General features: G+C 44.9%; 1 protein-coding gene across 8 annotated transcripts in view; it reads right to left on the minus strand.

Annotated features, from left to right (window-relative positions):
* Nucleotides 1-6,546: 6,546 nt before the first annotated feature.
* SNX31 (sorting nexin 31) overlaps nucleotides 6,547-25,506 on the minus strand; it is an 88,060-nt gene continuing 69,100 nt past the window's right edge. For 5 of the 8 annotated variants that reach the window (XM_075213891.1, XM_075213888.1, XM_075213892.1 and 2 more), the window contains 8 exons: nucleotides 24,961-25,048; nucleotides 23,707-23,776; nucleotides 16,591-16,683; nucleotides 13,753-13,959; nucleotides 10,276-10,368; nucleotides 9,104-9,181; nucleotides 8,932-8,982; nucleotides 6,547-6,764 (listed from right to left, as the gene is read on the minus strand). In XM_075213891.1, the coding sequence (XP_075069992.1) occupies nucleotides 6,681-6,764; nucleotides 8,932-8,982; nucleotides 9,104-9,181; nucleotides 10,276-10,368; nucleotides 13,753-13,959; nucleotides 16,591-16,683; nucleotides 23,707-23,776; nucleotides 24,961-25,048 (764 nt within the window). In that variant the 3' untranslated portion in view covers nucleotides 6,547-6,680. Of the gene's footprint in view, nucleotides 6,765-8,931; nucleotides 8,983-9,103; nucleotides 9,182-10,252; nucleotides 10,369-13,752; nucleotides 13,960-16,590; nucleotides 16,684-23,706; nucleotides 23,777-24,960; nucleotides 25,049-25,506 lie in introns of those variants that run through there. The other 3 variants (XR_012692926.1, XM_075213890.1, XM_075213893.1) reach the window with 3 other exon arrangements.

Genomic DNA, 25,506 nt, shown 5'->3' on the forward strand with positions numbered 1-25,506 from the left:
GCTGCCTCCGACGGGCCCCCCTGGGCTGCAGGGCCCATATATATAGTCACTTTTTTTAAAAAAAAAAAAATATATATATATATATATATATATATATATATATATATATATATATATATATATGGGCCCCGGTGCACTGCTTTGCCCGTGGGCCCAAAATGTTGTTAAGAGGGCCCTGGTAACGGTAGGGTGGAATGGGATCGCTGGGACCCTTCGTGTCTGTTTAGGGTTACTAGAGTAGAATTGTAACTTGCTCCCGAAAGATTTAGACAAAATGGCAAACTGGGCCATGACAGGGAAGATGCAAAATAAATAATGCAGATAAATATAGGGTTATGCACCTCAAGGGCACATACAGGATTTCTAGAGGGGTGTTTCCATGCCATAAGTACACAGCAATAGTAGCCAACTGTTCTGATTCTGGTGAGGCAGTCTCTGTTTTGTGTGACTGTCCCGCTTAGTCAGGACTTTGTTCCCACTGCATAGATAGTTGGGATGTTTCCTGCTTCACACTGTGCTGCTTATGGAAGATGAGCTAGTGGCAGCTAAATGTAGTGTATGCAACTTGCCGAGTTGGATACCAAATGGACTGTTAAGAAACTATGTGTATTTGAATTATTAGAAATTTTGGAATTATTCAAAATCAGAAGCACAGTCCAAACCTTTTCCACCTGCTCACTCCTTTTAAGGAAGCATCCAACTTGTGTGAAATACCAGGAATATATCATTCCAAGGATGTTTTCTCCCATTATGACATCAACATCAACTTATTGGTGGCAAAACTTAAAAGATCTCGTAACTTTTGTTCTTCATGTTTGGGGAGAGTAGGAAATAGGCAAAGGACTAGATTCATCAGGAACCCACCATTTGTGGGTTTCATTGGAATAATTTATTTTTCCTTGCGATATAGCAGTGTTTCCATGTATATTCCTAGGGTCAAGATCATTTATTCCATAAAATTATGGAATAAAGTACATTCTAACAACTTCCTGTGGGTCTTTTACTAAAATGTTCTTCTTCCTCTTACAAAAAAAATAAACTGAAAACCTTTGCAGATCACTGCCTGGATTTGGTGGTATGCTCAATCTCCTACAGCATCCATGTAGCCAGGAGAGTCTCATACCAAATTCTTATCACCTATATATCTTATATTCATCCACTTCATTACAAGATTTACAGATTAATAAAGACACAGTTTCATATCTATACTAGATCAGGAGTATCGCTGAGAAGGATCTACAGTGCTGATGCATAGGGAGCAGTGGCATACAGATTAACGCTGCATTAGTCCATAATTGCCAACTCTCCCGGAATGTCCGGGAGACTCCCGAAATTTGGGTTGGTCTCGCGGACTCCCGGGAGAGCTGGCAATTCTCCCGCATCTGGCCACTTATATAAAATTAGTGCCGGAACGTGCGGGCGGAGGGGGTGGGACTGCGCAATTCGCATCATTTTGGCCCCGCCCTCAGAAATGTAATGCTTGTTTGGGGTCTTTTTACACTGTAATAAGACCCAAAACAGACATTACGTCACCGAAGGCGGGGCCAAAATGACGCGAATCGCGCAGTCCTGCGCCCATACACCCCTCCTGCCCTCCAGGATCTCCCGTACAATTATATGTGAATGTATCAGCAGCTACACCTATCAGGAGCAGAATATAATCTGGTTCCTACCCAGACTACCTGTAGATGAGGCACTAAATCGGATAAGTCCCATATTATACAGTTATAAGTTGTTAGTGTAGAGGCTAAAAGAGAAGTATCTATGGAAACGTAACTAGCGTGACTAGGGGTATTCTATATGTTAGTGACCAGACCACATTTCACCAGTTGCTAGGTGTTGGTTGAACTGAACATTTTTTAAATACTTTGGGGGGAATTCAACTCCCCCCCCCAGAATAGCTCCGCAATAAATGTATTACCGTTATTACGGGTAATATCAGGTAGCCACGAGCAAAAACCTGGTATTGAAATGACAGTAATAACAGCAATTAAGCGATCTATTACCGTAATAACAGTAGTAGTGCGCAGGCCGCGTTACTTTTTACTGTAACGTGACCAATTTAATAGGCCCCGTTGTGTCCAAAAGGTGTTTTTTGGGCTTTTTTTTTTAGCATAGTGACATTTCTTTTTATTTAAATGCAGTTCACAGGTTACAACAGGCAAATTTAGCAAAGAAAAAAAAAAAATCACTGGGAACCCGATCAGCAGAAATGTTGTCACCTTGTTTCTGTGAAGTATTCTTTATTGTTCGGAGTACATCAAGACAAGTGCAATCTGAGCCAATCCTACAGTGCGCAGATAAGTGTTCTTACGCTCTATGTACGTCTCTTGCTTTTTCTACATTATGCAAGTCAAGGGAAAAAGTCATAGTAATGGTACATATGGATGTAAAATCAGGGACAAACGCAGGATTTGTGGGCGTGACCAGCATGCATGGGGGCGTGGCTATAATTTTAGACAGTTCTTGGCTGCTCTCCAACTCTGCCTATCCCCATAATATACATGGGCAATGCTGCGTGCACTACTGTTAGGTGCACGCAGTTCTCCCTTTTCAAGCAGAGCTGTGTGAAGTGAGAGCAGGGTCTAGCGACCTCAATTATAGAGTGCCCCAGGCTTGGAAGGAGGTTTCCAGGCACTAGGAAACTCCCCTCGGTTTGCCTATGAACATCTTGTTATTAGTTACTATGAATACGAAGAAGGTCAATGAAGAAGTTTTTAAAAAAACAGAATATAATTGTAAATAAAAGGTATTATCAGTGAATAGTCTCTCCTGTTTTCAGCCTTGTCTTTATATAATTTGCAACTTCCCAATTGTCTCATATCTCTTTGTTTTTTATTATATAATAAGAAAACACATTTGGTAATATTTAGTTTAACCATTTCTATCACATGTGTACAGTTTTCAATGATTCTGACTAGTTACTTTAACCCAGTTCATGAAACTCTGGAAAGTTAATCATCTATTTCTCTGGAGTATAGAGGTACCAAATATGTTTAGGTCTTGTAAGTTATGATGACTGAAACATACAGGCCTATTCATCAAGTAGTGTAATTTAACTAAAGTATACTTACCGTCATTCCGACGCAATTTGGAGTATTCCTCAAATTTATCAATGTGGCATCAATATCTGCTGCTTTGCATTCTATTTAATTTTTATGAGCAGTCACCATAAAATAGTATGGTGACGGCTCCGTAACGCAATCTAACAAGTTCCGAAAGAGATTTTTTCGGACACTTGTTATGTTAATGTACGCAGCTGGTGTACATCATCGGAAATTAAGACTTCACTTCATTTTTCATTTATGTCCAGCTCTGCTCCGAAGGGCAGAGCTGGACAGCGCATGTGCGGAGGGATCACGTGATCCCTCCCAGTCACATGATATTTCTACTGGAGGGTTCCTGTGCGGAGGTTCCAGATTTTCGTTCAGGACATGCGCACATGCATTCTAAAGGGGGACGAAGAAAGGAGGAGGAGATCCTGACACAAGCGCATTACGAAGAAGACGTAGTAAGTATTTTTTTTTTTATCACAGAAACAGCGGTTCCTGTGTTGATTTTTTAATAAATATGAGCAATAGTTCAATCCTTATCAGTGCGATAAGCATTGAAAACTATTTTTCATTTTTTGTGTTGTTTGTTAAATATGCCCCATAGTAACAACAGATGAATTTACTTTTGTAAATTTTTAAAAATTATATTTTTCCCTAAGGGAAACCAGTCTTGGGTCTCCTTCTATTGCCAGCACTGATAGATTCAGTAAACTGTATCAGACTGATCAGCCACTGTTAGACATACAAGGCCTGATTCATGTCTGAATGTCTATCCATTTGCGTAGATTATCTAGCGTGAAATAGCTCTGCACATCCAGATATTATGCCAATGACCACAATTGTATGTAATTCATGTCCGCACTTACGACGGCCTCTTCCTTGAGAAGCAAAATGTACTAATTTTGGTAAAGCCTTCCATGGTTAAAAAGAGAAACCGATTTCTGCAATAAATGAACAAGACTAGATTTCCATGGTTTGATCATCTAGAATCAAACCTATGTAATTATTAGGTGCAAAGGTAACATTCATATACACACTAAATATGTACAAGATGCATATTTTACTATATATACAGAATGCACTAAACTTACTGCGATAGATACATTCCCAAAGTTTACTTATGGGGATTCATTAACCAAATCTTCACCAGGTCACTACAGGTGTATCTAAAGTTGGGTACGTACATCACAATCCAAATTAACATAAAAACAATAAAATGTATGGAAAATCAAGTACATGAACAATAGAACATTTGTGAGGTCCAGAAATTACAAAAGAAGAAAACAAATAAAGGAGGCATTTAAAGCTGCTGAGAGGGAAAATGTAAATAAACCAACAGTCTCATATCTGGTGGAACTTCCAATGAACCAATGCAGTGTTGGGTTTACATTTAGGTTACAAAACCAATTTGTTGGTTAAATTCAGAAACACAGGTACGAGATAATGTAGGTCGTTTACACTTCAAATGTCGACAGTATTATTAGGTTGACAATTCAAATGTAGACAGTATTATATGGTTAGTGTTAGGGATTTACGACACGATGATGTAATGTCGTAAACCAGGCCCAAATGATGCTGATGCGCTCCTATTATTAATTTTTGTTTATTTATATAGCGCCACCAATTACGCAGAGCTGTACAGAGAATATCTGTCATTCACATCAGTCCCTGACAGCTAAAGTCTAAATTTCCTAACAAACTGTGATAGAAGCACTGGGAAAGTGGCAAATGACCGGTATATGTCCCAGGCTAACAAACACAGAGCCAAATCCCCCAGCACACTGCTATACCCAATGAAGGAGTTGCTATTTCTATTTGTACATAAAAAAATGCAGAAATCTCAGTTGCACGCATTTGCAAATGTATGGAAAGCCAAAGCCACTTCACGGCGCTTCTGCTAATAGGGTGGTCCTAACTCTAAACAATGAGAGTACCTCTTTTTGGGCCATACATATATGTGTTTTTAAATTGAGAGCTAACTTACCAAGAGGTATCCTAAACTCCTCCAAATGGCAATACAGCACCAGCACTCCCCATCAGCTACTGACACCTACATGTCTCTCAAACAAACAATACAGAAGTGGGAGTTGCTCAATCAATTTATAGCTTCATATCAAGTGCTTGAGAGGGTGGCGTTATCCTGAGAGGAACAGATACAGATATATATGTCCCAGGTTGCCTGTCTTATATGCCTTTAAACCTCAGGAAGATTGCTTGTGTTTGGGAAAAGTGAAGACTAAATCGATAATAAGGAACTATCAGCGCTGTTTATCTCTTATATCTAAATAGAAGCAAAAATGTGCAAAAAAAAAAAAAAAAAAGAGAGAGAGCTGTGTTTCTAGTGATTACAACATAATAAAATTGATAATTCTATTCAGGTGAAAACGTTTTCCAATTGAATCCACCAATGAATAAACAAACATTCATATAGCAAGAAAGACAAAAAAAACCCAAATATAGTGTTTTCCGACGTCAAAGTGAAGTGCCGGCATGCAGTATGTTCGCTATTTCTCCCAGTCTGGATGTGAGTGTCTTCGGAAATGTCCCAAGTCCATTTTAATGCAAGTCTTCATTTAAGCCATGTCGCTCTTACAGGGGAATTAAATTAGTCACGTTACTTGCAAAAGTAACGCGGCGTTAAAAACTATTACCGTTATTACGGTAATTCTAACCCGGATTTAGGGAGCTGCGGGCAGAAAGCCGGCGTGAAAAGTACCGTAATAACAGTAATTATGCTCACTATTACCGTAATAACGGTAATAGTGCGCAAGCCGCGTTACTTTTTCAAGTAACGTGGCTAATTGAATTCCCCCCCTTATGGTCAATTTTTTTTTTGTATATATTTGTTGTCGGTATTACATAGGAATAACATTTACCACCATCTATTCTTACCACCACCGCTGTGCCACAATGGAAGGTCAGATGGCGGGACCACAGCTATGCTCTTCTCATGGTCTACTGGATTGCCAACCAAATCGTTTTTATCAAATTGTTAGGAATCGAGGGTGGATGACAAATAACCCAATATGATGTCATTTGATGGAAAATTTTCTTTCAAACAGGATCGAGTTGGAGCACATTGGAGCGAACATATTGGGATTGTACAATGAAAGTCTAATGATCCTATGGACTTAAAATATACAGAGCAGAATGATATTAGAAGTAATCAAATGTTTTTGACTTGATTGATGATTTGATCATTATATATTTTACCTATACTGATGCGATTCCACAGAAATACAATGGTTTGATTGGACAGAAAAAAAAATGTATTGTGACCAGTTATAGACAGAATCAATGTATTTAAACCTGAAGATAACAGTTTAGTGCATTAATAAATTATACACTATATATAGAAAAGCAGTTATTTATGAAACATTTACAGACCTACAGCAGACTTCTATACATATGGGGATATGTAAAATATCCATTGAGAGAACCTTATATAAACAATGTGCAGAACTGACAAGGGTTAATAAGCAATGCCAAATAATACTTTATATTCATTTCATTTAAGAGTCTGTACAAAAATATTCAATGTATCATTATTTTATATAATAGGAATGATATTGGTGCAAATAATATAATTATATTGACAACATTTAATATAATAATGTTGAAACAATGTTACAGATTGAAGTCAACGGACTCAAACACATCACTTTGTCCTATGAAGGATGAAAAAGTATAATTTTCCTTAGAGGCATCAACCTGTGTAGATTGCAAACAAATAAAGATAAATCAGAAACAAAACAAATATGTATCCTAACAAGCACAAATCTAGCACAGTGATTACAGGAGGCTGGTTACACAGTTTCTAATTTCTCCCCTATCAAGTCACTGGCCGGAAATCACATTGAGTTACTTTCCCATACTAAAAGTAAAGCGGCGTGCGCACTATTACCGTCATTATGGTAATAGTGCGCATAAATACCATTATTACGGTACTTTTCTCGCTGGATTTCAGCTCGTGGCTCAGGGAACTGCGAGCTGAAATCCGGTTTAGTATTACCGTAATAACGGTGGTAATACTTTTTCCGCGGCGGAAACCGACAACAATTGAATATGCCCCATAGGGTCCATATTTATGTAAAAATAGACATCCAGAACCCCTAATGACATGAAATTTGTTAAGTCTTTTACAGCCACAATTTGTTTCCTTTTGGTAGATCTCTCCCCACTCATAGTGTTCATAAGGAAGCATCAAGAGAATTACAGGAAAAGACACACTCCAAGTTAATGCTTTCCAGAAGAAAAAACTAAGACCATGGAAAGCAAAAACATTGAAGCCCTATACACTATTTATTCATCTTTTCCATGTGTAATATATAAAGCTCAGTTAGAGTGAAGCACTTAATGGAGTCATTGTATAAAAACCTAAGTGGTAAAGCAATTTTTATTATGCAATACACACTTGACCAGGCCGCCAACAGGGGGTACGGCTGATACAGCTGAGAGTGCCAAACAGAACCCTCCGTCTGTCCGGGCCGCCTGGTCTGTCAAGGTCCCTTAGTCTGACCGCCTGTCCCCCTCTGTGAGGCTGCGGCTCCTGGTCATTGATAGGATAGGTGTGCGCAGTGACATCATCACTGCACACGTCCATCAGCGACCGGGAGCCACTGCATCGTGGGAACAGGTAAGTGAATTGGGCATTTATTCTGATAGGGGCAGGAGTGGAGCATTTATTGTGATGGGGGAGCGGAGCACTTATTGTGATGGGGGGGGAGCGTATGATGCAAACACGGGGAGAACATACAAGCTCCTCACAGATAAGGCCATGGTCGGGAATCGAACTCATGACCCCAGTGCTGTGAGGCAGAAGTGCTAACCACCGAGCCACTGTGTTGCCCATCTAGAGATGGGAAAGAAGGAGGTGGAGGTCTGGAGGAGGGATCCTCAGTGATTTTGCATCAGCCACTGTACCCCTCATTTCTTATTTACCAGGCAATGGGATAATCCTAGGCGGGAAAGGGGTTTGGAGAAAAGGGGGGAATTTTCTTATGGTACATAAATACTGTAAAACAATCAGCAGTTAGATAATAGAATATACTACTCATATACTACTCATTTTTAAAAGGTGGTGATGTCTTTATTAGCAAAAATAGTCTATTAAATGTGGGGGAAATTTACAAGCTGTTAATTTGATTTGGGGGCTAGTGGGGGAAAGGCCATTTTATTGAATGGGAATATTATTAATTTAATGTTGGTGCTCATGAGGGGGAAAATAAGTCTACATATTACATATAAACACTTAATTTATTGTCCGCTGATTAGAGAGAAGGAGGCCCATTTATTAATTGTGGGTGCTATTAATGTCAGGGCTGTAAGAGAGGGGGAGGGGATAGGCACATGTATTAAATGTGAATGCTATTTATTAAATTATGGGGCTGATTGCGTGGGAGAATGTCTGTCTATGAAACAAAAAAGCTACTGATTTAATATCCATCTAGTTGGGAGGGGGAGGTCTAGATTGTTCACTCGTTGCTCAGCATTCCAGGAGGTAAATAGTAACAGTTTCTTTTCCAAACAGGACTCCAACATAGAAGGATTCGGTCAAGCAGCAACTATGCTTCAGCAGGTAGTCAAAGCCGTAGAACAGGTAGGAGAGCGCAGCACCGGGCTGAGGAATGGTCTTGCACTTTTAAAGAGCTAAAAGTACACTTCCTCTAGCAGCATGTACTCCCAGTAAGATGCAGAGGGGGGATACAGTGTCAGGCTGCAGTGTGGCACTGACAGATATGACTTATAGATAAACCCCCCCCCCCCCCCCAAAAAAAAAAACAAAAAACCAAACAAACAAAAAACAAATAACAAATAACAAAAAAAAACACAATGCAGGAAGTGATGAACCACTTGTAACCATTTGCAGTATACATACCTGTTTCTGCTTCCTGGCGAATATATTTGCAGATGTCTTTTTCTCAACTTGCTAGAGAAAAAAAAAAAAGTGATATTGGAATGTTTGCTTACGTTTAATTGATAATTGTGTTTTTAACACACGGTGAGCAGGGTTTATATAGCTTTCTGTTGGTTTCAGCATTGTTACTCACAATCTCCAGGTTCTCCTTCGTACAAGTCACTGGCTGCTCACTCAGTATCTTTTTTAAACAACTACTGAGCAGGAACGCCTGAAAGAGACAACACATGTTGGGACGCTAGGTCATGTGTATGGGAGGGGTCCATCATAATGCACCTGACCTAAATCGATCATGTTACCCAGGGCTCCCTTGGTTGGGCCACCAACTCCCCAGACTGATGCAACCCGCTTTTTAAAATTAATGATAACTGAATCAATCACATTTTTGGAGGCTGAATTTCAGTTCTGCTAGTTAGGAAAAGGGAAATAGGGATATATTTAAAAACAAGTTGAATGTATTAACTTTGTTCCATATAGAAATTTATCCCAATCTTCCAGCATCAATTTGACCGGACTAATCTGTGCTGTCTGAGGACCCTGCTCCTTCCACTATTCCAAGGCTCAGTCTGTGCTTTCCTGCTTGTTCCTCCTCTCCTCACATCATGACACTCCACCTGTCACATCCAGCTTAGTCCTCATTTACATCATCACACAGAAATGGACTGATGATGGACTCTTACAATTGCAGATCATTCATATCCTGTGAACATTCAGATTATCTGGTTTGCTAGGGGTTGTTCTATGACCATCCACAAACCCCAATTGGCAAGCAGAAGATGAGGACTGAATTCAACAAGGTTGAAATGCTATATAGTGTAGACATCCTATTTTTACTGATATATTTATTGGATGTTAGAAATTGATTTGGTTCCATGAAACCGTTGAGTGAAATAGAAGATTCCTGTAACTACACTCCCCCGAGGAGCTTGATGACGTCGCAGAAGAAGTGGCTGTGGCTGACCCCACAGGAGATAACTAGGTCAGCAAGAACTTCAGAAGTGCTGGTGATGCAGAACAAATAACCCAACATGGATCGTTCTAATTGCGGCTCTACCGTTTTACAACTGCTGCTAAGTTGATGGTGACTTTGTAGGTTATTTCACAGCATATGAATCAAGACAATGTACCGAAATTATTCATTTATCCATAAGAGGATGGTTGAAAAAATAATCCACAGATTTAATTAATCCCAGGTACATTGGCAGTGAGCAACCTAATATAAGTAGGTGCAGTGTCTCTTCCACACCCTACAGAGATGTACTATCCCCATCACCCAGCTTACCCCTGTTTTCACCTCTGACACACCTGTTCTGTCCATAATGTGATCCATTGCAGCGAGTTTCCTTGCATGTACTCCAACTTGAACTGTGATGGTTGATTGATGGATTTATCGGTTTGCTAAAATATAATAATTATTACATCATTTGATCTATAAAACTAATAGCAGATATCACATAGTCAATCCATTCTTAATATATAGCACCTGACAAAAACAAACTTCATAGAATCCCCTGCGGAGGTGAGCAGTGGGCACCTGCGGAGGTCAGCAGTGGGCACACGCATAGAATTCCCTGCGAATGTCAGCAGTGGGCACCTGCACAGTGTTCCCTGCGGAGGTCAGCAGTGGGCACCTGCACAGTGTTCCCTGCGGAGGTCAGCAGTGGGCACACGCATAGAATTCCCTGCGAAGGTCAGCAGTGGGCACCTGCACAGTGTTCCCTGCGGAGGTCAGCAGTGGGCACCTGCATAGAATTCCCTGCGGAGGTCAGCAGTGGGCACCTGCATAGAATTCCCTGCGGAGGTCAGCAGTGGGCACCTGCATAGAATTCCCTGCGGAGGTCAGCAGTGGGCACCTGCATAGAATTCCCTGCGGAGGTCAGCAGTGGGCACCTGCATAGAATCCCCTGCGGAGGTCAGCAGTGGGAACCTGCATAGAATCCCCTGCGGAGGTCAGCAGTGGGTACCTGCATAGAATCCCCTGCGGAGGTCAGCAGTGGGCACCTGCATAGAATCCCCTGCGGAGGTCAGCAGTGGGCACCTGCATAGAATCCCCTGCGGAGGTCAGCAGTGGGCACCTGCATAGAATCCCCTGCGGAGGTCAGCAGTGGGCACCTGCATAGAATCCCCTGCGGAGGTCAGCAGTGGGCACCTGCATAGAATCCCCTGCGGAGGTCAGCAGTGGGCACCTGCATAGAATCCCCTGCGGAGGTCAGCAGTGGGAACCTGCACAGTGTTCCCTGCGGAGGTCAGCAGTGGGCACCTGCATAGAATCCCCTGCGGAGGTCTGCAGTGGGCACCTGCATAGATTCCCCTGCGGAGGTCAGCAGTGGGCACCTGCATAGAATCCCCTGCGGAGGTCAGCAGTGGGCACCTGCATAGAATCTGGACTAGGTGGCAGAAACCCTTTTGGGAGGGCTTACCTTGGACGTCTGCGCTTGGTTTGTGTGTTGTGAGGGCTGTTGCTGCCGTTACGGGCTTTCGGGGTGTTCCAGTTCCCGTGCTTCTTGGTTGTTTCTTTGTTTCTGCCGTGGTGCAACCTGGGATGGGAATAAAAATTGGGGGGGGGGGGGGGGGGATACGAGACAGTATACACGACACAACCAAAATCTTAGGGCTGCTGGTGTGGTTAATATTTATAGCTTAGTTTGCAAATTTTGGGTCTATAGCTCTTTTGCTGCGTCTATAGCTCTATTGCGGTGTATACTGTGGTGGTGGCGATTTTGTTATGGGTGTTTGTTAATTAGGATGAGCAGGGGGTAAGCTGGCTCTGTTTATAGCTCAATGTTTATAGTTTGCAGTATTTGGCTGCTTTTTGCTTTAAGGTTTTTCGTTTATAGCACACAAATGTTTATGCTCTCGCCCTCAGGGGAGGGTGTATGCTGGTAGTAATGTCTATAGCTCAGAACAAAATCACTACCACCACAGTATACACCGCAATAGAGCTATAGACGCAGCAAAAGAGCTATAGACTCAAAATTTGCAAACTAAGCTATAAACATTAACCACACCAGCAGCCCTAAGATTTTGGTTGTATCGTGTATACTGTCTCGTATTTCCTCCCCCCCCCCCCCCCAATTTTTATTCCCATCCCAGGTTGCGCCACGGCAGAAACAAAGAAACAACCTGCATAGAATCCCCTGCGGAGGTCAGCAGTGGGCACCTGCACAGTGTTCCCTGCGGAGGTCAGCAGTGGGCACCTGCATAGAATCCCCTGCGGAGGTCAGCAGTGGGCACCTGCACAGTGTTCCCTGCGGAGGTCAGCAGTGGGCACCTGCATAGAATCCCCTGCGGAGGTCAGCAGTGGGCACCTGCATAGGATCCCCTGCGGAGGTCAGCAGTGGGCACCTGCATAGAATCCCCTGCGGAGGTCAGCAGTGGGCACATACTGATCTATACACAGAAAAAGGTCATCTCCAGCTTGTTGTAGTCTCATTTATGTGTGGATTTTTAATTTCCTCAGTGTAGGTAGTTGTGATGAGTCATATAAATAATAATAAGGTAACTATAGTACATAAACATTTACATCACAGCAAGCTGTATGACGCTGTACAGCAGTGTTAATTTATAAGACACCAATTCATATTATGGGCACAAAATTAAACGGACCAGTAAAATCTAAATGTCCCGTTCAGCCAGCATAAAAGACACCTTCTTGTATAAGAATTATTCATGCAATTACTTACATAACCTGACAGAACTCAATATATTGCAGCAAAGAATTGACCATGTAGGTCATCTGTTGCATGATACACATCTGACATTTTGCGGTGTTATTAGATCACAGAACTTTGCAGGAGGGGGTACTAATTTGAGCTGTAAAAGCAACAATTGTACACTGAGGAAGCATCAGAAACAGAAAACAAGAGGTAATTATTTTGAAAACTAGATATATAAGAAAAATGGACCACGTGTAAGGTGCTCCCCCCATTTATAGCAAATAGGGTATCAGGAGCCAGCCTGCAGCATCAAGCAAGCACACTACAAACCATGCAATACCTTCCATAGAGATATATTATGGATTGAGGTCTCCAGCGCCGAGAGCCAGCTGTCTGATTCAGGCAATAAGTCATCTGAGACTTCTGTTATGTGTGATGGCTGGATTATGAAGAAGGCTGGGCAGCACGGTGGCTTAGTGGTTAGCACTTCTGCCTTACAGCACTGGGGTCATGAGTTCAATTCCCGACCACCCTATCTGTGTGGAGTTTGTATGTTCTCCCTGTGTTTGAGTGGTTTTCCTCCGGGTGCTCTGGTTTCCTCCCACACTCCAAAAACATACTAGTAGGTTAAGTGGCTGCTATTAAATTGCCCTTAGTCTCTCTCGGTCTGTGTGTGTGTGTGTGTGTGTGTGTGTGTGTGTGTGTGTGTGTGTGTGTGTGTGTATGTTAGGATATTTAGATTGTAAGTTACAATGGGGCAGGGACTGATGTGAATGAGTTCTCTGTACTAGCGCTGCGGAGTTAGTGGTGCTATATAAATAAATAGATGATGATGATGAAGGGTTCTACACTTTAAAAGAACTCGTGCAAGGGTGCTGGGCTTTGCGGCTTCTGAAATCGGGACCCACTAGGATTTACAGTTATGTGAACTTATTGTGTTCCCCAGAATTTGCCCAATGATGTGGTCATCAACGGTCTCCTAGCACTGCATATATTCCAGTCTGAGTATTTTCTACATTTTCACAACAGTGAGTCCTCGGTCCCACTCATCTTAAACGTCTAGTAAATGAACATACTAAACATATCACCTGGATGTTGTCTCACAAACACACCGTATCCGACTTACTGACAACAGGGCGACTTTCCAGCAAATCATTTTACTGATGGGGAGACGCATAGTTTCTGATTGGTTGCTGGGTGTCTGAAAGCTGCAGTATAACTCATTTGTCCCCACAGACACTGTAACGCTGGTGTTGGTTTCGAGATAAGTTGTGGTACAAGGTCCCACCTTCAGGTAACCGTAGTGCTCAACTTGCTGCATTAACTCCAAAAACTGCAACATAAAATGTAAATAAGTTTAGCAGGAACTACACACCGACAGGGCTGGATCTATATTTTATACCCCTAGGATACTATCGTTGTGCCACCATACTGCCCCAACCAACAACTTTCATGCCCCCACCCTTCACCATGCCACAAGCACTAAATAAATTAATGCATTTTGCCCTTTAAAAAAGGACAGATATTAAATTACAAAAAACATAAATATTGTTATAGTATAAGATAATAAAATAAGGGGATGTCTGATGCCCCAACGATTCTGTCCCCTTGGCTCAGGTCCATGTGGCCACAAATCCGGGCCTGTATACTGGTCCAGTTGTGCCAGAGGGGTCATGGAAGATTGGAATAGTTATGCAATTTATTCTAAAAAACAGGGATCGTAGTTGGGACCACATGCAGGCCAGTTATTGGAAGCTGGAAGTGAGCAAACACAGACCGTCACAGGTATTTACCATATTCTTAAGCATTAAACTTTCAATTAATAAAAGTGAATAGGTTGTACATCTGTTGCGAGCGGAGGCCAGGGCAACGACCAGGATGCCAATACACTCAGGGCTGCGTCCCGGCATCTGGGGCAGCCGGCCGTGTGCGCAAATAGCATTAATTAATTAAGCGGCCTCCTGGGGATTATTAGGCACATGCTCCTGATTGGACAGTCTGATTATTTAAGGCAGGAAAGGCTGAGCCTCCCTGCCGGTTATAGAGTCCCTGTGCCTGAACACATTGCTGACCAGCTCTTGTGTTTCCTTTGTTACTTTGAATTGATTCCCTGTTGTGACCCTTTGACTTGTCTCTGGATTCTGATTGTGCCCTTTTGACCTCCGTCTGTTTCTGGATAACCCGTGTTCGCTACCTGCCCTGACCTGTTGCCTGTCTCCCGACTATCCGGCTCGCATCTCACCCACGACCCTTGGATTGTCTCTGGTGTCCGCCTCCAGTATTCCAGTTCATATCTACCTGGCGCTACGGTTTGTTCCGATAAGTTTCTACTACTACAGAGCTAAGTCCTAGGGGCATCTGAGTACCTCCGAGCGTACTAGTTCTACGAGAAAGGCGGCTGCTATAGGTGAAGATCTCCACCAGTCTGGTTCTAGAAGCTTATCAAACAGCCGTGGCCTTTACCAATATCTCAATTAATGGAATTCCAGTAAAGGTTACTTTCATGCAATTCCTCAAACGTTGTGTACTGTATGGATTGGGACTAACCCACAAGGCTATTAACATTAGACTAAATGATTTATTTATACACTATAGGCACATACAAACTTGTAAATAAGGATGCCATAGCTTGAGCACGGGTCCAAAATGTTGCCTGCACTCTTGGGCTAAATAAATTACCTTGTTGGCATCCAGTGTTGTGCCTCTTACTTCTATCTGGATCAAGTGCAATGAAACTCAAGATTGCCATGTACCTATTTACCAGCTGCATTTAAGTATTGGATTTCTGAAGTGCTATTGTGAAGCAATGGGATTCCCAATGGGTAGAGCAGAGTATACTATCAACCTCCCCTCCACAAGCTTCTCTATAATAGAGCTTTGTGACATGAACTGCGGCTATACAGAATTGCAATGTGAAATGACCAGAGTATAAAAATAAAACCCATAGATTGTAGGTGTAACATGTCTATCTACACCAGTGGTCAGGAAACAGAGGTAAATTACTCCAAATGGGGTAAAAATGAAATTCCTGGGGGTAATGCTGCCGATTCACATGCTGTCAGTTGGATTGTAGACCCTTTTAAATGTGAAATTGCTGTTGTACCAGAAGAGCCTCAGGGGTTGGCAGAGGCACCAGGGCCATCTTAACAACATTATGGGCCCCTGGGCAAAGCAGTGCACCGGGGCCCCTAGATATAGATATAGATATAGATATAGATATAGATATAGATATATAGATGTATACAGATACACATATAGATATAGATATATAGAGATAGAGATAGATAGATGTACTTGCTCAGTGACCCTTGTAGGTTTTTTTGCAGGTTTTTTTCTTTTGCAGGATTATGTATTCTCATTAAGAGCCGTGCCTATGGGGCCCCCTTGCCCGTGGGGCCCCCGGGCAGCTGCCCATCGTGCCCAATGGAAAAGATGGCCCTGAGAGGCACTTCTTGAGCTTCGATGCAATGATGAAGCACGTATTACATTTGAAAACAAAGCAGATCTGTCATATTTTTGGATGTCAACAGCTGCAAAGGCATCAAAATTGCACATGAGGAGGCAGTCAAAAGGTTGCTGCCTTTTGCAACAACCTACCTTTGCGAACAAGGATTTTTCACTCTAACGAACATAAAAACAAAGCAGAGAAATCGATTGGACGCTGAAGACTGTATCCAAATTTCTGCGGCATCAAAACGCCCCAATATTGATGCTCTTGTATGAAAAATGAAGCAACATCACTTCTCCAAAACCTGAAGTTTTGAAGAAACTTTCAAAGAAATGTTGAATGGATTCAATAAAATTATGAATTCCAATAATTTATAATATATGATTTCCTTCCTTTCAAATCAAGGGGGCAACGTCGGCGTATCTAAATATATTTGGGGGTAAAAGGTAAAAAAATTCCCTGACCCCTGATCTACACTCACAAGAGCTGTAGTTTGCTATGCAGCTGTAGCATTACCTTGAATTTATCATCTATTTTTATAAAATGCTGAAGATTCTCCGATTGTTCTTCTGTCGGTCTGAACCACTTCATTTCAAATTCTTGAACAGCCTTTAAAGAAAAAGCATTAAATAAAATATGTGGTATTGTACATAATACTACTTAATGAACAGCACCTTCCCTAACTTGTGTTTCCCTTGTCTTGTCCAAGGTTGTAATTTCTCTCTTTGGTTAAACCCACTTACTAGTAGATTACATTATTATATTATAATCTGTCAGTTGCAAAAAAACCACAAAAGCTGATTGTTCTATTGTAAAAACAAACATCTTGGATTAAAAAAAAAAGACATTAGTATGTAAGAAGAAAATTAAAGGGTAATTACTCAAAGAGCAACTAAAAAAAAACCAAAAAAACAAAAAAACACAACAAAAGAAACATGTTGATACGATAAAAAGGTATTGCTTTTCACCGACTTCAAAACTGCTCCAGTAAATCTGAAAATAATTCCGAAATTGCTCACTACACTATACCATGATTCTGTGAAAATCACCCACGCATTCATAAGCAATGACATGAATCAACAGGTCTAAATCTTATCATCAATTATTTATTTAGGGCCTACATGTTACAAAGCGCTTTACAGAGAATATTTAATCATTCATATCCCACGAAAATCTGTCTGCGCCTCACGTTGGGTTTACAGATGCACATGAAGGGCCCGATTCATCTTTGGACACAACCTTCATGCAACGAGCGTTTTTTAAAAAAACCTTGTGCGTAGTTCCAACCACATTCATATCCAAACCAATCTCAACATAAGTTTCCATTTTAATGTGGGTATAAATACACTCGGGCTAAACGTTACTCACCATATGTAGGCAGACAGGACACAGTGCAGGATCCGAACATGTATATGGGCAATATAAAGGCACATCAGAACGCAGGCACAAAAAAATATATTTTATAAAATAAATTAACTCTTAATTCTACAGACATTCATAAAAATATTTGTTAAAAGAAAAAAAGGTTTTTTTTTTTCTTCTTCTTTTTAATAGTAAACACAGAAATCAGGAGGTTCTCAATGCGTACTGCACATACAATGAGTTTATACAGTCTACCTTCCTTGCATACACGGTCTGTGCAACCTAGTGGCATGCATACAGGTAGTTTGTAAAACAAAGACTGCACTCTCAGTCAGCACTCACACCCGCCCTGTAGCTGGTACAAGTGATACAACAACAAAACACATGTACTTCAGAGGAACCCAGAACTTGAATCAGCCGCGTCTGCATTGGACGAAGTATCTGTACTTTGTCTACATCTGTCTGCCCAGTCTACCCTTCAAGTCGTCGGTAGTCATAAGCATCATTTTCCTTTCCTTGGCGCAAGGTCCATTCCTGCACGCGCGCAGAGCAGTTTCACGTAAAATACGGAACGCAAATGGACTTTCATCTGCAGACTCATCTGGCCTGAAAAGTGCAGTCACTCCAAAGTCCAACCTTCTACCACTTTAGAACCGCCACCTTCACTCATGGAAATATTTTAGTCCTAAAATACTCATTGATTTAGCTTTATTTAGGTCTTAAATTAATTATTTTTTTTACTCAAGGCCTGAGACAGTTACAAGGAGGATGGCAAAACGTACTCATTTTAGTTTTACAACTAACTATTCCCCCTGATAATTTGACAAAGAACCAGTGTGTTGGGACCGCCTTACTTCTGTGACCAGCACAAGTACTAGACAGTAGACACCAATGCGAAATGCGTCATGCAGAATGAGAATACCCCCCTGTTGAGCTGTATAGGAATTTGTTTAAAAGTGTACTTATTATGGTTATTATTTTGTAATCATCTTTTCTACCTAAAAGACATATCCCTTAAACTTCCATGACCTGATAAAATTGTTGTGACACAATCAGGGCTTCCTTTAATGGGTTTACGCAGAGATTTCAATATTGAAGCAGTGCTGCTCTGTATTATAGTGGTCAAATGGTACCCAGACACGGTGCTATGATCAGAGGCCGTCAGGGGAAATCTGTTCCAGTGCCAGCATGTTGGTGATCGCTGCAGGATTGCCATCCTTGAAAACCACTTCTCTGCATCCTGTTAGACAGTGGATTCTAACAGGATGTTTGCTGGCGGTCCTAGGTCCTGAAGTCATTAATAAAGTAGAAATGCATCAAGTGTGGAATTCCAGTACATTGCTGATTGAAAACAACGACCAATTAAGAAGTCAGTGCCCAAAACTGCTGAGCTACTCTTTCTTCTGTCTGTTTTTTTCCACACATTCCAGCTCAGCTTTCCAAATTGTGCAGTGATTGCCAATGCTATGATCTATCACAGCACGGTGATTACTGTCAGGACCATTAAGATCTATTGTACGTGTTTTACACAGTAGAAGGAAGAGGAAGGATAAGATATAGTATAACCTATTGCACAGCAGGGTAGCTTATACATTATATTATTCTGGCTGCTGTTAAACAACAATATAGTCAGATATAGGATGTTGATATGTGTTTCATACACTACACTATACACCCATCATGGCTATCCTGACTTTCAGCACAGTAACCCCCCATGTGATACTGGGACAGTACAGATTTGCAGGGGAGGAAGAGGAGGGGGATGAATGAATGGCTGCAACTATGGAAAGAACACTGAAACTTTACCAGATACTACTATGTTGCAATATATATCATAAAACATGGTCTATGCTACCTAAATAATAACTTTGGTTTCAACTAAAACTATCACCCCATAACACCCATATGATAAAAATACATAATAAAAAAATAAAACAAAAGCATAGTATAAGTGGTACTGGCGGTTGTTGTCCTTGTATTGCTGATCAGTAGAAAGAGATGTTGACATATGCTGGGAGCAGTAGTTCTACTAGTTGTACTTAGTGATAGACAAAAGTTTATTGATAGACAGGAAGCAGCAGCTAATTGTGTTACTAAAATGATGCTGGAATTTGTATTCTTTGTAAACTGGACCGGGTCACACTACACACCCGGCTAGGACCGGGTCACCTGGACACACTACACGCCCGGCTAGGACCGGGTCACCGGGACACACTACACGCCCGGCTAGGACCGGGTCACCGGGACACACTACACGCCCGGCTAGGACCGGGTCACCTGGACACACTACACGCCCGGCTAAGACCGGGTCACCTGGACACACTACACGCCCGGCTAGGACCGGGTCACCTGGACACACTACACGCCCGGCTAAGACCGGGTCACCTGGACACACTACACGCCCGGCTAAGACCGGGTCACCTGGACACACTACACGCCCGGCTAGGACCGGGTCACCTGGACACACTACACGCCCGGCTAGGACCGGGTCACCTGGACACACTACACACCCGGCTAGGACCGGGTCACCTGGACACACTACACGCCCGGCTAAGACCGGGACACCTGGACACACTACACGCCCGGCTAAGACCGGGTCACCTGGACACACTACACACCCGGCTAGGACCGGGTCACCTGGACACACTACAGGCCCGGCTAAGACCGGGTCACCTGGACACACTACACGCCCGGCTAAGACCGGGTCACCTGGACACACTACACGCCCGGCTAAGACCGGGTCACCTGGACACACTACACGCCCGGCTAAGACCGGGTCACCGGGACACACTACACACCCGGGTAGGACCGGGTCACCGGGACACACTACACACCCGGGTAGGACCGGGTCACCGGGACACACTACACACCCGGGTAGGACCGGGTCACCTGGACACACTACACGCCCGGCTAGGACCGGGTCACCTGGACACACTACACGCCCGGCTAGGACCGGGTCACCTGGACACACTACACGCCCGGATAGGACCGGGTCACCTGGACACACTACACCCCCGGGTAGGACCGGGTCACCTGGACACACTACACCCCCGGCTAGGACCGGGTCACCTGGACACACTACACGCCCGGATAGGACCGGGTCACCTGGACACACTACACGCCCGGGTAGGACCGGGTCACCTGGACACACTACACCCCCGGCTAGGACCGGGTCACCTGGACACACTACACACCCGGCTAGGACCGGGTCACCTGGACACACTACACACCCGGCTAGGACCGGGTCACCTGGACACACTACACACCCGGCTAGGACCGGGTCACCTGGACACACTACACACCCGGCTAGGACCGGGTCACCTGGACACACTACACACCCGGCTAGGACCGGGTCACCTGGACACACTACACACCCGGCTAGGACCGGGTCACCTGGACACACTACACACCCGGCTAAGACCGGGTCACCTGGACACACTACACACCCGGCTAAGACCGGGTCACCTGGACACACTACACACCCGGCTAGGACCGGGTCACCGGGACACACTACACACCCGGCTAGGACCGGGTCACCGGGACACACTACACGCCCGGCTAGGACCGGGTCACCGGGACACACTACACGCCCGGCTAAGACCGGGTCACCTGGACACACTACACGCCCGGCTAAGACCGGGTCACCGGGACACACTACACGCCCGGCTAGGACCGGGTCACCTGGACACACTACACGCCCGGCTAGGACCGGGTCACCTGGACACACTACACGCCCGGCTAGGACCGGGTCACCTGGACACACTACACGCCCGGCTAGGACCGGGTCACCTGGACACACTACACCCCCGGCTAGGACCGGGTCACCTGGACACACTACACACCCGGCTAGGACCGGGTCACCTGGACACACTACACACCCGGCTAGGACCGGGTCACCTGGACACACTACACCCCTGGCTAAGACCGGGTCACCTGGACACACTACACACCCGGCTAAGACCGGGTCACCTGGACACACTACACACCCGGCTAGGACCGGGTCACCGGGACACACTACACGCCCGGCTAGGACCGGGTCACCGGGACACACTACACGCCCGGCTAGGACCGGGTCACCGGGACACACTACACGCCCGGCTAGGACCGGGTCACCTGGACACACTACACGCCCGGCTAAGACCGGGTCACCGGGACACACTACACGCCCGGAAAGGACCGGGTCACCTGGACACACTACACGCCCGGAAAGGACCGGGTCACCTGGACACACTACACGCCCGGGTAGGACCGGGTCACCGGGACACACTACACACCCGGGTAGGACCGGGTCACCGGGACACACTACACGCCCGGGTAGGACCGGGTCACCGGGACACACTACACACCCGGGTAGGACCGGGTCACCTGGACACACTACACCCCCGGCTAGGACCGGGTCACCTGGACACACTACACGCCCGGCTAGGACCGGGTCACCTGGACACACTACACCCCCGGCTAGGACCGGGTCACCTGGACACACTACACCCCTGGCTAGGACCGGGTCACCTGGACACACTACACACCCGGCTAGGACCGGGTCACCTGGACACACTACACACCCGGCTAGGACCGGGTCACCTGGACACACTACACACCCGGCTAGGACCGGGTCACCTGGACACACTACACGCCCGGCTAGGACCGGGTCACCTGGACACACTACACGCCCGGCTAGGACCGGGTCACCTGGACACACTACACGCCCGGCTAGGACCGGGTCACCTGGACACACTACACGCCCGGCTAGGACCGGGTCACCTGGACACACTACACGCCCGGAAAGGACCGGGTCACCTGGACACACTACACGCCCGGGTAGGACCGGGTCACCGGGACACACTACACGCCCGGGTAGGACCGGATCACCGGGACACACTACACGCCCGGGTAGGACCGGGTCACCGGGACACACTACACACCCGGGTAGGACCGGGTCACCTGGACACACTACACACCCGGAAAGGACCGGGTCACCTGGACACACTACACGCCCGGGTAGGACCGGGTCACCGGGACACACTACACGCCCGGGTAGGACCGGATCACCGGGACACACTACACGCCCGGGTAGGACCGGGTCACCGGGACACACTACACACCCGGGTAGGACCGGGTCACCGGGACACACTACACACCCGGGTAGGACCGGGTCACCGGGACACACTACACACCCGGCTAGGACCGGGTCACCGGGACACACTACAAGCCCGGAAAGGACCGGGTCACCGGGACACACTACACACCCGGGTAGGACCGGATCACCTGGACACATTACACGCCCGGCTAGGACCGGGTCACCAGGACACACTACACGCCCGGCTAGGACCGGGTCACTAGGACACACTACACGCCCGGCTAGGACCGGGTCACCTGGACACACTACACACCTGGCTAGGACCGGGTCACCTGGACACACTACACGCCCAGAAAGGACCGGGTCACCTGGACACACTACACGCCCGGAAAGGACCAGGTCACCTGGACACACTACACACCCGGCTAGGACCGGGTCACCTGGACACACTACACGCCCAGAAAGGACCGGGTCACCTGGACACACTACACACCCGGAAAGGACCGGGTCACCTGGACACACTACACGCCCGGAAAGGACCGGGTCACCGGGACACACTACACACCCGGCTAGGACCGGGTCACCGGGACACACTACACACCCGGCTAGGACCGGGTCACCTGGACACACTACACACCCGGCTAGGACCGGGTCACCTGGACACACTACACGCCCGGAAAGGACCGGGTCACCTGGACACACTACACGCCCAGAAAGGACCGGGTCACCGGGACACACTACACACCCGGCTAGGACCGGGTCACCTGGACACACTACACACCCGGCTAGGACCGGGTCACCTGGACACACTACACGCCCGGAAAGGACCGGGTCACCTGGACACACTACACGCCCAGAAAGGACCGGGTCACCTGGACACACTACACACCCGGCTAGGACCGGGTCACCGGGACACTACACACCCGGCTAGGACCGGGTCACAATGGGGGCCTCACGGGGGAATGGAGGCGCCCTTAGCCCAGGGGCCTCCATTCCCTTAATCCGGCCCTGCACATCGGGCTAGGACCGGGTCACACTACACATCGGGCTAGGACCGGGTCACACTACACATCGGGCTAGGACCGGGTCACACTACACATCGGGCTAGGACCGGGCTCTAGCAGCAAGTGTCTCTTTTTCAGCTGCAAACCAGACTGTGGGATAAATCGGAACAAAAAAGTTTCAAGTCTTACCTGAGCATATAGTATATCCACAGCAGCTATGCAGCCCATTAACATAGCATCAGTATAGGGATTCATATACCTGTGGAATACAGAAGGAAATATAACATTATGTTAAAATCAGTGGTCAAAGTGTACAGTAGAAGTAGCGGTATGAAAAAATGTAATGGGAATGTAAGTGAATGGAATCTGACAGTGTACAATGGAGGCAGTAGGAGAGGTGGGGGTATGACATACCCCCGGATACTCCCACTTCCACCACTGCTTATAATGAAATCTAAAGTCTGGTTCAGAAATCTTCATGAGGGAATACATTTAAAGCTGCATCAACTTTAACAACTAGAATTCAGCAATATATAATCTTACATAAGTAACCTGAGTGTACAATTTAATTTTAGTGCCTTTGATACGTGAAGGCCAAAGTGACTTGTACAAGGTTAGAAGGAACGGACACTGGGAGCCGGGATCACCAAGTAATAGGATTCATTGTTCCAAAGCGAGTGGCAGGAATTGGTGTCTCATGTTTATTTCTGTTCATATTCAGCCCAATATTCCCAATAGTGCAGTGATTGACAGTGCTGTGATCCAGCTCAGCAAGGTAGTTACGGTCCACATAGGAGCTAACATTTACTTTATGGTATTTCAATCTCCATGACTTTTGTAAAGTGAAGGAGAAAACGAAGACTAAAGCTGGGTCCACACTACAGAATTTTCCACCAACTTTTTACACCGATCGATTTTACATGCGATCGATGGTCCGATCACTCGGTCCATGGACTGCATACACACTAGCCTTGTTTAGGATGATAAAGGGAAGAGCGGCCGTCCCGTTAGCGACTTTTTACAGCCATGTTGTCGTAAGCAATGATTTTAATTTCGTACACACTGAAGCAACTTCGGTCGGAAATTTATACACACTACACAACGGAAAGGAGATTGGAACAAAAATATTGAACTGTACGACCAACCAAATGAGGCGACAATCGTCCATATGGACAGACTTGCGACCATCGTGTCACTACACACACTGACCCGACTTTGAAACCAGCGGTCGTATGTCGGCTGGTTGAGCCGATTGGACGAAAACCCTGTAGTGTGTACCCAGCTTTACTTTGCAAACAATAAAAGTTTTGAAAATAGGACATATTTGAGCATATTAACCATTGTATATTATAGTATTAATTTCCATTTATCTTGCTTAACACGTGACTTAGATTGGCAGCCTGGGTGAAGAAAGTGTGAAAACCAATTCCCTGCCACACTCACCACTTCCGTACGTCAATCTGAAACGTGTCATCATTTATGTTCCAAATAGTTATAAATGGAATTTCAAAGTGTGCGATTCTCTTCACCACTGCAGATAAAAAGAAGGGTTTACAATATAGAATGTTTCTAGTATAAATACTATAAATATAAATAGTATAAACAGTTGAATTCTAACTTTAAGTTTTTTTTTCCCTTCAAACAAAAAACTGCAAACACTGTAAATAGGTCACAAAAAAGATTTTATAAAGTGTACTTGACCACCAGTACTTATATACTGTAGAGGTGACAAGTTTTTGATCTAAACTAATATTCAGCCATATATAAGTGGTGCATACACTAATTTTACATGATTTGCATTGCAAAAAGTATAAGAGTATATTTATTTGCAATAGAGAATAGAAAACTTGCTGCATTTTTTACAAGTAATTTAGCAATTTTTTGATCCGCAACTTAAAAATGTCGCCTTTCAGTGCGAAAGTGTCAAGCGGTCTGCAGTCACCTATGGGAGCAGCCTTGTCAATCATAGTGTGCTACAGTGTATCATTT

The sequence above is a fragment of the Mixophyes fleayi genome, chromosome 5, assembly GCF_038048845.1.
Source record: "Mixophyes fleayi isolate aMixFle1 chromosome 5, aMixFle1.hap1, whole genome shotgun sequence".
In the NCBI taxonomy this organism is placed as follows: domain Eukaryota; kingdom Metazoa; phylum Chordata; class Amphibia; order Anura; family Limnodynastidae; genus Mixophyes; species Mixophyes fleayi.